Raw genomic sequence first — 13,558 nt, 5'->3', positions numbered from 1 at the left:
CTGAAAACAAAGAATAAAAAGTTATCCTAAGGACATTTAAAACTTTCAGTGGATCAAATTTTTATCTCTAAACACAAAATCTTAAAAATTATTTCCATTCATGCATTTGTCCCACAAGTAGAGAATATTTAACTTCTGCAGTTATTTTCCTGTTGTTATTTTACTAAAATCCAATACACTTACAGTAGTAATAGTTTCAGCAGCTGCTACCATGTCTGCAAGTCCAGCACTAACAATATGTTCTTCCAAATCCTTTAGCATAGGCTCTATACCATTCGGAACTTTATCCATCAGTGAAAACATTAAATGCAGCTCTGAAAGATACAAATACTGATGAAGCCATCAGTCAAAGACATGTATAAAACACATATATACTGCATTTCTCCTAGGCATGTCTCAAGTGGAATATTAAATATGTGATGGACAGATAATCCAATTCACCTCTTAAAAGAAAGTTATCTTAAGTGCTGTTCTAATTCTGGTCCAACAAGAAGATTCTTTTGAAGGCAAGAAACATATTTATTGCAGTGTGATACTTGCTTATGCATACAGTACCCTATAAACTATGCTAATGCATATAGTATGACAAGCTTGAATAAGACACCCGCCTAAAACCAACACCAATTTGGATTAAGTCCAGGTTCTAACTGTCTTCAAATCCTAGGCAAGAATGTCTCTCAGTTGGAAGCCTACAGGAGTTTATGCAGGAAACTGTATGGATTCAAGACATTTCTGAATTTTAAATTAAAGCCAAACACACCTATCTTTGTGTATGTTTCAACATCACTTACAATGCTTTGTTTTATAAAAGCTTGCGAAGTTTTGAAGTAACCAAAACTGACTAATGCAAACAGTGAACTCTTCTTCCCAAAGAGTTTATTTAGTTTTTTGGAAAGTTATCAGTACAAAAATATCAAAATGGGATATGTTTTATTTGTCTACTTTTTGTGAAGATATTTCAATACTGCTTAAAAAAAAAAAAGAGATACTGAAATATCAATAATCATCTTGACAAAGCTGTCCATAAAGAACACTAGGACTAAGGTCACCAGACCATCAGGTCAGAGACCAGGGATTTGAACTCAGCATGGCAAAGGACTTTGCTTCATGAAATAGAACAAATGGACTCTGATTCATTTTTGATAGTAAAAAAAGTATAGATTGGCTTAGTTCCTCAATGTTAGGTCTGCTGTGAAAGAGGAAAAGTCAAAGGCCCTGCCTTTGCTTTCTCTTCTACATTACTTTTGTCAGCAACAAACATCAAAATCCCACACCACTGAGGATGAAATATGCTACCATCATCTGTACCACAACAGCAGCCGCAGAAGCAAATATAAAAGCAAAGAGTAGAAAAAAAATCCTTTTAGAACATAACAAAGAAAATTAGGGAATGGAAACTACAAACAGTGTTGAATAACTTGGAATGGTACTACAGACAACTCATAATGGGCTGAATGACAGCGTTTCAGGAACCAGAAAAAAAAAACAGTTGGAGGCATTCTCAGTGCAATTTAGATCAGCTGTAACAAATGGCAGCACTGTTTTATATACAAAAAGTCCAAAAAAGCTCAACTTCTACTGTATCTTTTAATCTTGGCTTTTAAAAAGAATAAGAGGGAAGAAAAGAGGGCAAAAAAGAAATGTTAAAGGCATACATCTACATCTGTTTCTGTATAATAGTGATGTCATAAATACTTATAAAAAAAAATCAGTTGTTTCTCTTAAGAATCAATAGCAAAGGAAGGCCCCAGGTGCATTCCTAATACTGCAGGATCCAAAAAAGCCATCAATTCTTCAAAGACAGATTTCCAAGTAACAAAACCAAAAGGTGTATTTTAGTGGAATTTCTCTCAGAATACATCATCACACTGAAGAGTAAAGAAATTCATGCTGCAGTTGTTGGGGCACTTAAAGTCTGCTTTCATTCTGTATTCATGAAAGCCAAGCATACTTTTTATTTCTGCTGCCCTTCAAGAAGAAAATTCAGGCCTCCCTTCCCTAATACTGTAAGCAAACAAAAACACAGTGTCAATTCTGAAGTGTTTGCAAGCTATGACATTTTTGATAGATTTTAGTTGAAAAACATTATTCCTTCCTGTCTTTGCACAGCATGTAAATATTACTCACTATAACAAGAGTACGTCCCCAGCTCATAGCCAAAAATCCCCACCAAAACAGCCCTTTTTTGTAAGTGGTGTTTAATAAAGAAAACATTACTAAATTCTTTGGGGCAGATAATATCACAAAGTCCAGATGCATAAGCAAAGCACAGCAGAGGACTATCAGATGTATACATTACTATGTACAGCTCCAGTCTTTAATTACATTTCAGTCATCTGCACCTGCATCCTTCATTGAAGCATTTGAAACAGTTCTTACAGACTGAACGGAAGTACCCTGCAACCAAGCACTACCACAGGACAGACACAGCCACAAGAGAGGGCTGTGTGAATATTTCAACAGCTTTCTAAAGAAAGGTCCTTTGGCAGATGAACCCTTCTGAAGCTCTGCATTTACATAAGCCTCCTGCATTCTCCCAAAGGTTGTAACATATACTCCTAACAAGTTTCACTGCTTTCTACATTTAGCTCTAGACTATTGCCAGAAATCATGCTACTAGATGAGCAGATCAGTATGACATAGTTTTGAGGTCAAATATTTCCTTAAATGCTGGTTTTAGAAGTATTTTGTACAATATTTTAAGTCATAAAACAGTTCTCATTTCCATAGAAATGAAAACCTCCAAAGACATAAGTAAATATTCCCTGGCTGCAGGATACTAAGACTTCAAAGAAAAATTAACCTGTGAATTTAGGGGTTTTTTTTCCTTTTTTTCCTTTTCTTTTTTGTCTTTTTTTTCTTTTTTCCTACCTGAATTTTAACATTTTAACGACCTATTTAGTTTGTTTTATCATACAGGACCAACACAAGACATCTGAACCACCCTAACTTCTCAACTTCTGGGAGCAGAGTTAAAAAAAACTTCTGAAAACTTTGAAAAGGCATGCAGAGCTAACTTTCAATACTCACAATGACATACTGGCTGTAAAACCCCCATGAACAGCTTGCAGAGGTTTTGTTCATTTTGACCTACAGGTCCTGCATCAATAATCAGAGTACGAAAAATTTCTCCCTGCCTTTCAGAAAAAAAATCTTTTATAAAGAGATGTTTCACTTTTTTCCCCAGGTGAAAAGAGGTAGTGGGGTGAAACAAAGAGGAAATGTTTGTATCTGGAGTACTCAAAGGGAAAGTAAAGACATATGGTGCATTTACCAGAGTTGGTCAATATGATGCAAGTAAGTGTAAGAAAAAAATAAAGAAAACAGAGCACAAAATATTTTCTTTCAAGCAAGATTAGAGCTATCCACTCATTCAAATTAGAGTACTGTGTATACAGATTTCAAAAGTGATAGAAATAAATATGAATCAATGACGGTAATTTTTGTGGGGTTGTTCATGTGCAATAATATGTTTATATGGAACACTACCACCATCTATTAAAAACAGTAATTTGATATATCTACACACAAATCTATTTTTATGAAGTTCATGCAGGGTTCACCCTGCACTGATCTTGAAGCTCCACTTACTTTCTGTTTCATTTCGTTTGATCATGCCTTGGCATTCAGCTAAAATAGTCTCTTTAAAAGATGTCACCAGGGCATTGACGCAGCACTCCATGAGCTGAAATATATTAAACACAGGATTAGCTCAAGCAGCCATCTGAACACCAAAGTCTGATGTGTCTCAAGTTTGCCATGACACAGAATCTAACCTGTTCTCAACAATCATCTCTATAACATAATGAACTAATTCACTGATTCATATATGTGCAGTTTGAGCAGAAATTGTTCTATGCAGGAACAGTATTTCTTCAAAATGTTTAGGTTAGTAAATATGGCACAGTCTCCTCCCAGCCATTAATGAGCTCAGTATTTCTGTCGACTCTTTTCTCTCAAGGGAGCCACCACTTTTGGAACAGTAACTATCCTACTTAATTTCCAAGTATACATCCAAGAGCTAAGAATAGTTCTCATTCCAGCATACCCTATTTGGACCAGGCTGGATGGCTTGAACAAGGCATTAGATCGAGAACAGAAACTGCCTGTACATGTCAGGACCATCTCTCCTTTGTCAGCCTCTTACACCTGTGCAAAATGAATGACTCACTTCTTAACAAAAAGTGTAAAGCACGTTTTGACCCACTTCAAAACAATGATCAGATTTAAAAGGTATTTATTTAAAATAACCTGTTTCCTGAAATAATTTCAACACAGACAATTATGACATATTCACTGCAGTTCAGGTGCTCTAGAACCTGAACTGTGTAAAAAAACTGCTGAAGAGGGAAGAAGGGGAAGGAAAAAAAGAAAACCCATCTTTTATATTAAATGGCCATATTTCAGCCTAAGAGGAAATACATACAGCTTTAATGAAATTTCTATTACTCCTTTTGATTGCAATGAACAGTAACTCTTTCAGGTTCTCTAAATGAGTACTGAGAAATTCTTTGCCCAACAGTTTGACAGTTAATTTTCAAACATGATTCTCATCCACTGCTAACCATAGGAAAAAAATCCACCATAGCTAACTCAAAATGAAAGAAAAAAACCCAATCTGAATAAAAACCTGCCCTTCAGTTTTAACTTTTGATCTACAGGTACTATTAAAACACTTGCAGAAACTGTAGATTATCAGATTGAAAAGTAATACATGTTTTTGCAACAAATAATTTATGACTAAAAAACATAAAATAAACTATTTCTATTTACTGCTATCAAATAATAGTGTAACACAATTTTTCTACACATTATACTCACTGCTTCTACAGAGTTACATTCTCGTCTTGTTTCTAAATATCGTAGTGCTCTTTTCTCTTCTTCTTTTAGTTTAGCATCTGCCTGTGCAAAAGTAGAACAGCAATCATTTTAAGTACTAACATGTTCAGTACAAAGTTACAACAGAATTTTTACTTACATATTTCATATAATTCTGTACACCATTTTGTTGTAAATAAGAAGGAGCCTGTGTTCTATAAAATCTCTCTGTTGAATCCAAATATGCTTTTTCAAAGTTATCCCGATATATCTGAAGTTTATCTTCAGGATTAGAACAAAGGTTAACTGCAAAGAGAAAGTACAAACTTACTCTCAAGTCTTGGAAACTTATGTGGCTAATAATAAGCAAATGTCAATGAGAGAGTGATACTTGTATTAGAAGGATGAATTGAACAATTTTAAATATCTGATAAATGGACTCTGATCACAAAGGCAACCAAATTTGTCCGATCTTTGCTCCCAGACACATTCAGATCAACTATGGCAAACTGGAAAAATACTTCATACTTGGCTCCAGCACTTCAGACATTCAAACTTGGTAATCATAAATACACACACAACTGCAAAATTGTAAGGAAGAAATAAAAAAGCTCAGAATAGTGCATAGTAAAATGAAAAGTTCTCCACCTGACTGAACAAAAAGCTTCTCTTAGACACTGTTCCTGGAATCACAATGTCTCATTTTTTAGAGTTTTTTTCCCTGTTTTACAAGAATGGAGACAGCAAGCCTATTGCAGTGCTTTGCACTATCTGGAAAAGAGTTTCCACTTTCTTCTCAACTGTTACAGAGAAATGAACAGTCATTAAATGGAATATGCTTTAAAAAAAAGTTAGAACTTGACTCTTACAAAAAGCCGTCTTAGCAAATATTAGCCACAAATTTAGTTCAACAGGCTGGAAAGCTTTCAAAAGTAGCAGGCAATGGTGAAATATCACAGAAGTGTCAGATACACAGATCTGTTCTGTAACAAAGAAAAAGACTGAAAGTCTTAAATGTAGCCTATTTAGCATTCCTTCTTCAAACTGTCTAAAGGATCAGAAACAGCATGCAATGGAGTACACACTAAGCTATATGTGCAACCCCAAAAGGTCAAAAAGTACTCTTCTCTTTGAAAACTGATTTTGCAGTAACTGATACACAGGTAAATCACTTAGAAGCTAAAGATTATAAACAAAATTTAATTGTTATCATGTATCAACATGCACAACAATACAATAAAAAAAAAAATCAATACAAAATGCTGAGATAATTCCAACCCTACCACCACAACTGCCAACTCTGTATGAAGAAAATTAATTTCCTAAAGTGAGGAGGCAACAGATCAGTGTGTGCAAGAAGCCATACCGTATGATTCTCGAACTCCAATAACAAGCTGGGAGTCAAAAGCTTCTCCTAGTCTTTCAGCATGAACTAGCTTCATTGCACTGTCCTGAAGTCTGTTTTTTATATTTGAAAATATGGATTCATTCCACGTATCTAGCATGAGCTGCATATCAGGAAGAAAAAAAAATCCTGTCAGAAAGGTACATGCAGACCTAAGTTTGTGAAAAAAAAAATACAAGACATCAGAAACAGAAATTGTGTGATTTATAATGTAATTTTCAGGTCATACACCACAGTTTAGCTATGTCAGAACTTGATCTTGTTCTGAACTTGTTATAGAAATCATATTCAGCTCACATTCTAAATTTACTTAATGTAACTGGGCAGCAAAGGGAATCAGTCTTGAATTCAAATATTCATTTTATATTTCTCTATTATTTCTGCAGTTATTGATAATCAGTCAAGTAACCTTTTCAGCAATACAATGTGTCAGGAGCTGCAATATCAGGGGCTGCTTTTGAGGCAAACACCAAAATAAAATTCACCATGTGGCAGGCACAGTCTTAGACAAAACTAAAAACTCAACTAACACCACAGTTACATAAAGAAAAAGACTGATGTTTTTACATTGCATTTATCCAAGAAGGAAATTCAGTATGCAAGTAATGCATTGCAGTTCATAAAAAACTCCACATCTCATCTAAGCACTGCGAAGCTTTAAGACTAGCTAGGGAGGCTCTTATCAAAATCCTCATCACTCAGTACGCCCCTTTATACTCCCTTGTGTGATTTATTATTTTTGGGGATTGCTCCTAATGCTGCTGCAGCACATTACAGGATTGGTGCAATTTCATCTCGAGCTACAGAACGCCCTCAGTGCTGTTACTGAGGCCAGCAGTGCAACAAAGCTCTCTGGCAGTACAGCTCACACACCTTTCGAACAATGCTGTCCTCCACGTTGGACTTCTTGTTGCTGCCCTGCTTGCCCATCAGAGTTATCTCTAACTGACAGAAGGGCTTGGGCAATATGTCACACTGGGTGAAGAACTTGCGCCACTCCACGATGTAGGCTTTGAGTAGAGCTGTATCATCCTGGTGACTCAGCACTCTCTGCAGGTGGGGCGAGCAGAGGAGGGAATTTATAAACCAATTTATGCACAAAACATGGGCTTTGCTCATGCTGAAAATAACTCCCCATATAAAACTCAAATATACACATATATCAGACTAAGAAAGTCTACATATTGAAGTGTCATCTCGAAGTAGTTATTAATTAACCCGCATCATATGGGTAATTTCTAAATGGCAAAGAAAGACAGCAGCAAAAAAGTACTCAGTAAGTTAAGATTTTCCAAATTAACCTCTTTTTTTCTCCTTTTAAGTCATATACAAGCAAAAAAAATTAAAATCTGTGGTCTAAAGGCATGTGCTGGTACAACCATAGGAAAAATATTTAATTAACATAAACCTGTAAGGACTGTGTTATATTCTCTACAGTGACAAGTTTTGATTCAATGGCATCTACTTACCTTTCACTAGACCCAGACAGATAGTTAACATGTATATTTTATTAAAGCCTGAAAACTTAGCTACATTGTACACTGGATATTATAATGCCAAAATAAAATACCCAAACAACTGTCTCTCAAATAACAACCAAGACAAACCACATCAAAAGGCCTCAGCTCAGCATAGCATTTATGCATGTAAGCAGGTAAGCTGTGGAACTTAAAAAAACAACATTTATATGCCTGGTTATACAAAGGCCTCTACAAAAACTATTTTCTTTGAAGCAAAGCCTTAGCAGTGCAAATCACTTCACTAAAATGATAAAATACAGAATCTTTCTAAACCTTTGTCACAGGATGATTTAGATTTTTTTTTTTTAATTTCACAACAACTCACTCTTTTAAATCCCTCAGAGCAAAAGATATTTTCTGCAGTATGTGCTACAAACACAAGAACTTCCTTTAAGTCAATTTGACAGCATCACTCATTTGGAGGGAAACCCACAAATCTGGACAGCTGAGCTTGCTGAGTTGATAGCACAGCAGTACACTGTACATATGGCTTATTTTGAAGCCATCCATGAACACGTCAAAGTAGCATTGAAGCTATATAAACTTTTTTTTTTTCCCAGACAGTAATCTCTTATGGAAAATTCTGCCTTTAGAAGTTTTCAAGTAGAAGAAAATTCCTTAAGTACTGCTGGATAAACAAAAATAATGCTGTGTTGTTTTCTTTTTTAATATAACACAAAAATCACTGCCCATCCCAGCTTCAAGCACTGTGAGAAAACAATGAGCCAGGCAAATGCTCAAGGCTCTTCTCTTTGTCAACAGAAGTTTGCAGGGCAATTATGAGCTCCAGAACATCACAATTTCAAACAAAAAAGCAATGCACTTAAACTCAACAAAAGTCAGAATTATTTGGCTATTTTTCTAACAATGCGGATAGAAGTTATGAAACATTAAGAACTTACTGCTTGTGCCTGTTTAATAAAATCAAGGATGTCTTCCTTCAGAGCTTGATGGATTTTTGCTGGACCTTTATCATCCCACAAGCAAACTGCATGTACATCTCTAGAAAACAATTTATCCACCTTTTAGTAACAGCTACTCAAAATTTAATGCTGTAATGTATGAGGCCTAGACCGTCCTAATTTCATCATGTCTGAGAAATTAATATACTTCTAATCTGTCATTAAACAACACACAACTAGATCCCAGTGACACGTGGGAGAAAGCACGTTTGCAGAAGAGACTGAAGCATTAAGAAAAGTCCTGGAACCAAGTAACTGCAACCTATCTAAAAGAAGGTTATGGTCAAGAAGATGTGTAAGACAATTTTGTTTTCAGTACGTATTCAATAATCCTTATTAAGGACAAATTTTAAATCTTTTCTTTGACAAAGACAGACATAATTTGCCAGTAACAGCATTACTAATCATCCCATGCTATTCTAAAATGTTATCAATGTGCAGCCTTCCCTGACAGTTTCACAATCCAAGCCCTACAACACCCTACAAAGGCAATAGGTCTTCCTCATGAGAAGTCTGAACCCTGAGGGATCAGGTAATTTAAAAGAAGATTTAATTACTTTAATAACATCACTCAAAACATTTCATAGCAGTGGTAGCATTTCCAAATGCTACAACTTTCAAATGCACTGAGAAAAGTTATTAAACAGCACTGCAAAGCAAAATTCTGAATTTAAATCAATATTCAAATGAAACTTTTCCTACCTGACAGCCCAGCAAGTGTATCTTAACTCCTACTCTTTCCATTCTGAAGACTAAATAAAGCAAGTTACACTCCTAACCATACATCATATATAACATGGCTTAGCGAGCCTTTTTTGACTCATTACCATCCTCTGGTTTTTCTTTCACCTCAACAGTAACAAGACCACATCTCCGCAGAAAAGCAGCCCTACACTCTAAAGCTATTACTTTGCTCCTATTAAATGTGTTACTTTGCTCCTATTAAATGAATACACTTATTTTAATAAAAAAGCAGCTTTTTTAGTTTAACTGAGAAGACAAAACTCACAAGTTGCTTTGACACAGATTCAAGGTGCTGGCCCAAGGTTTACAGAGGTCTAACCTAACTGGTGAGACTTACACAACATTCACAGGCAGAAAAGGTGTTACTGTATTTAGAATGTCACTGCTTCCTGACAGCAGTGAAAAAAAAACCAGTATTGGATAATTACATTCAAAGGGCATGTAGAAGACACCTACAGATTTTGTTAAGCTTCTTAATAAAAATGCAAAGAACACTGTCCAAAAATATAAACCTAGGGAAGCAGGATCCTTTCCCTCAATTGCTTCAATTTAGCCACGAGGTTACCCAAGTTCTATGCAGCAACTCGGTTACAAGGAAAAACAATAAATAGAAAGTTTCAATTCCAATGGAGAATTATTGAACTAGTTATTAAAAATTAAAGCAGTGACTCAGAACTGAGTTTTCACCTTACCTATACCATGTCTCTGGCAACTACTACAGCAGAGATATTGTAAGGTATTAAAACCCATCATGTGTTACATTACCTTTGCTCTTGGCTGGCAGAAAAGCATGACAGGTGCATTAAACTGTGTGTAAAGAGTCACTACACAATCCTCATCAAAAAGAACAATAAAGACAGTGCAACAAGACTGCATTTCAAAAAAAACCCTACTGTTGTGACAGATTTTAAAAAGCAAGTCTGCAGATTTAAATTCCTACTTTATTTGAGGGCAAATAACTCCATTAAGACAAATATTATTTTAGATATACTTCTGATGTTTCTTTTGCAACTCACTTCCATATCATGTTTGCAAAAATCACAGGATGTATGCCACAAAAAAATAATCACCTAAACTTATGGAGAAGCAGCTTCTTGCTTTTTGGAAGGAAGAAAATGGCAGGGTTTATAGAAAGCACATTAATACCAACATTGTCTGAATACCCATATTTCATTCTTTAGGTAAAAAAGTATTCAAATTATACCAGTTAAACTGCACCACCCTGTTACTTCAGTTATTTTAGAAGAAAGCCATTCAAATCAGAATAATGTAGCATTCAGCAAACAGCCTTTAAATTAATTTACTGAGACAGCAGTAAACACTTTCTCTCTAATTCTAACAAAAAGTTTGTGGGCAGGTATAGAAGTTGTTTACTATGGTCAGCTGAAGTCAAAAGCTCTGCTGTTCTTTCCCCATCCCATTTCCAAAGACCTGAATTCCAACAAAGCTCTACTTTTGCACACTCACAGTGATGTTGGCACACTTATCCCTTAATAAAACTTAAACCTGTATTTTTGTCCTGTGTTTCCACACAATCTGTCACGTAATTTCTGTCTGTATCAGGAGTAGTTCAGTAACTGTATTCCCATCATAACAGAAGGAAGTAAGATACAAAAAAATACTTACGAAAACAGATCAAACCACTGCTGTTTCGTGACAGACTCCTGACGAAGAAGTTTCAGAACAATTGGGCGCATGGAATCCCATTTGTCTTCAAACTGAAGTGAACCTTTATTCTAAAAGAAACAACAAAAACGTATTATAAATAAACCAGTATCTTATTTTAAGTTGTCTTTAAGGATTGCAGTTTCTACAGTTAACATAAAAATATTTTCTCAGGTGTCCCTCATAAGCTAGCATTTAAGCTATGCCACCACAGCTGAACAACATTTTTCACAATAAGTATTATTTTAAGAAGTGACAGAGCTATTATTTGTTTCAACAAAACTGCCAATTTCTTCATTTAATCACTGCATTAGCTGCAATGCAAAGCTCTAGCACGTGTTCTTCAGCTGTTAGAGGAGTTATACACAGACAACTTGAGATGATACTTGGAGCAGCTTCACTGCTCCAACCAAGATACCTGCAGTGGAAGTCAGGAGGCAGCTGAGAACCTGTCTTGCATGGATTATCCTGATCAAAATGGCAGCCAGGAGTCAGGAATGGTATTGTGGATGCTACCATGTACCTTTTTTCTCTCACTGTGCATTTGGCATCAGCAGCAAAGAGGGAGGAAGGAAGCAGAGTAACGTAGGAGCTGCTGTATCGCAGACTCCCTTCCTGTGGGTTAACTGGCCACAAGGCCAAGACTACCGCTGGTGCAGATAAATATTATTTACACCATGCTGAAAAATCTAATCCAAGGTGGACTTTTCAAACTTATAACACGAATTAAGAGGAAAGCAAAAGAAATTAAGTTCTCCCATATAATTTTGATTATTCCAAAAAATCTAACCATAGTATGCAGGCTAACTTCCATTATTTAAAAAACTCAAACAACACAACAACTTTTGGATAAAAACAGCAGCTCTACCACATACGTTGTGATTCTATTTGCTTAAAGCTCCATATTTTAAAAAGAAAAACCTGCAATTAAAAGAATGCACTGATTGAGGGTTCTGTGGCAGAAAGACTACTGGTTTTCAGCAGGGTTACGTTCCAGTGCACTGTTTACTTTTGAAGAGATCATTGTCTTGGCTAGAAATACTACATTTGACACAATTCACTTCAAACAGAGCAACTAATACAGTCTGTTTGAAATTCTGGTAAGTGCACTGTTCTGCAACTATCATGTCTTCAGATAAACAAGCAGCACACCAAGTTCCCTCAATACCTCCTTTTGATTAATTTCTACATGGAAATGTACAATTAAATCTGTTCTTTAGTATTCAGAGAAAGCACAGTTTGGCAACCATATCCCCTGGTGTTCTCAAGTGCAAAGACACCTCATCTTCAAGCTATAAAGACGCAACAGGGACCACAGCAACTATTTACAGCCACAGCACCTAGAGGCCTCACAGTGTTGTGGTAGGTACTGAACACAGCTCTTATAGAATCAGCCCCTGTTGATAAAGTCCGTAAATCTTTCAACATAAAAAATAAAATAATAATGTTTGCCTATTCAGAGACAGTTTTACCTATTCTTTCTCACTGCAAAAAAAAAAAAAAAGGTAATTTGAATGCATCATCTTTGAAAATCATCAACTAAATGCTTCCCCTGTATAGGGACAGCTTTACAATTACTTCCTAATGTTTGATGCATTGCTCTAATCTTTCCTAGTCCCATGAAAATTGTTAGCTTCTACTTGCAGATACATCTGTTCCAAGTCCCTCTTTGAAGGATAATGAACATAACATATCAGCTACTGAACCAGAAAAGACATTATAAAAAAAGTAAGAACAACTTCCTGAAAAGTTTTCCTTTTGAATGAAACATCAGAGGAGACCACTCAAATTTTTTGGAAAAGATAAAAAAAAAAAAAAAATTGTTCTGCAGTTCTTGAGAAGAGCAATTCAGCCCTTCAACAAAAAGAGCTGAAGATACAACCTGAATGTTCTATCTTTGTGAATAAGTTTAGTTTCACTGTAAAATATGGAGAGGAGGACTGCAAACACAATTGTTTATATGATTTAGATTGTGACTACCTACTTAATCCTAAGAACCACAAATAAAATTCAACTTCAAAAAACCCTGTGTCCACTTGTAACCAACATCTGCCTACCTAAAAATAATTCCTCAAATAAAGCTTATCCTGAAATCCCATTAGAGAAGTTTAGAGCTTCATTTCTTATACATAGGAGCAATTTTTTCCACATTTCCTTCTTTATTCTTTAATTAAGCAGAAGATGAAATAAAACTAATGGATGAAAAATCCTACTCAACTATTCTTTAAGTTCAATAATCAATTCACAGAAATATAGGATAAGCTGAGTTTGAGACCCATCAAGTCCAATTCCTGGCCCTGCATAGGACCATCCTCAGGAGTCACACCACATGCCTGGGAGCATTGTCCAAATATGCTTCTTGAACTCTGCCAGGCTGGTGCAGTGACCACTGCCCCAGGGAGCCTGTTCCAGCACACAAACACCCTCTGGGTGAAGAACCTTTT

At 35.7% G+C, this 13,558-nt stretch overlaps 1 protein-coding gene across 2 annotated transcripts in view; it reads right to left on the bottom strand.

The window, feature by feature from the left end:
• The window catches only part of CUL5 (cullin 5), a 30,814-nt gene that overhangs the window by 12,272 nt on the left and 4,984 nt on the right, over positions 1-13,558 (bottom strand). For both annotated transcript variants that reach the window (XM_062487577.1, XM_062487576.1), the window contains exons 2-9: positions 11,076-11,185; positions 8,646-8,745; positions 7,097-7,273; positions 6,185-6,326; positions 4,979-5,124; positions 4,822-4,902; positions 3,592-3,685; positions 184-314 (exon numbers count right to left, since the gene is read on the bottom strand). In XM_062487577.1, the coding sequence (XP_062343561.1) occupies positions 184-314; positions 3,592-3,685; positions 4,822-4,902; positions 4,979-5,124; positions 6,185-6,326; positions 7,097-7,273; positions 8,646-8,745; positions 11,076-11,185 (981 nt within the window). The remainder of the gene's footprint in view (positions 1-183; positions 315-3,591; positions 3,686-4,821; positions 4,903-4,978; positions 5,125-6,184; positions 6,327-7,096; positions 7,274-8,645; positions 8,746-11,075; positions 11,186-13,558) is intronic.

The sequence above is a fragment of the Cinclus cinclus genome, chromosome 2, assembly GCF_963662255.1.
Source record: "Cinclus cinclus chromosome 2, bCinCin1.1, whole genome shotgun sequence".
Classification (NCBI taxonomy): domain Eukaryota; kingdom Metazoa; phylum Chordata; class Aves; order Passeriformes; family Cinclidae; genus Cinclus; species Cinclus cinclus.
Note: the sequence above shows the minus strand (reverse complement) of the source record. Positions and strands in the feature narration are given on the sequence as shown.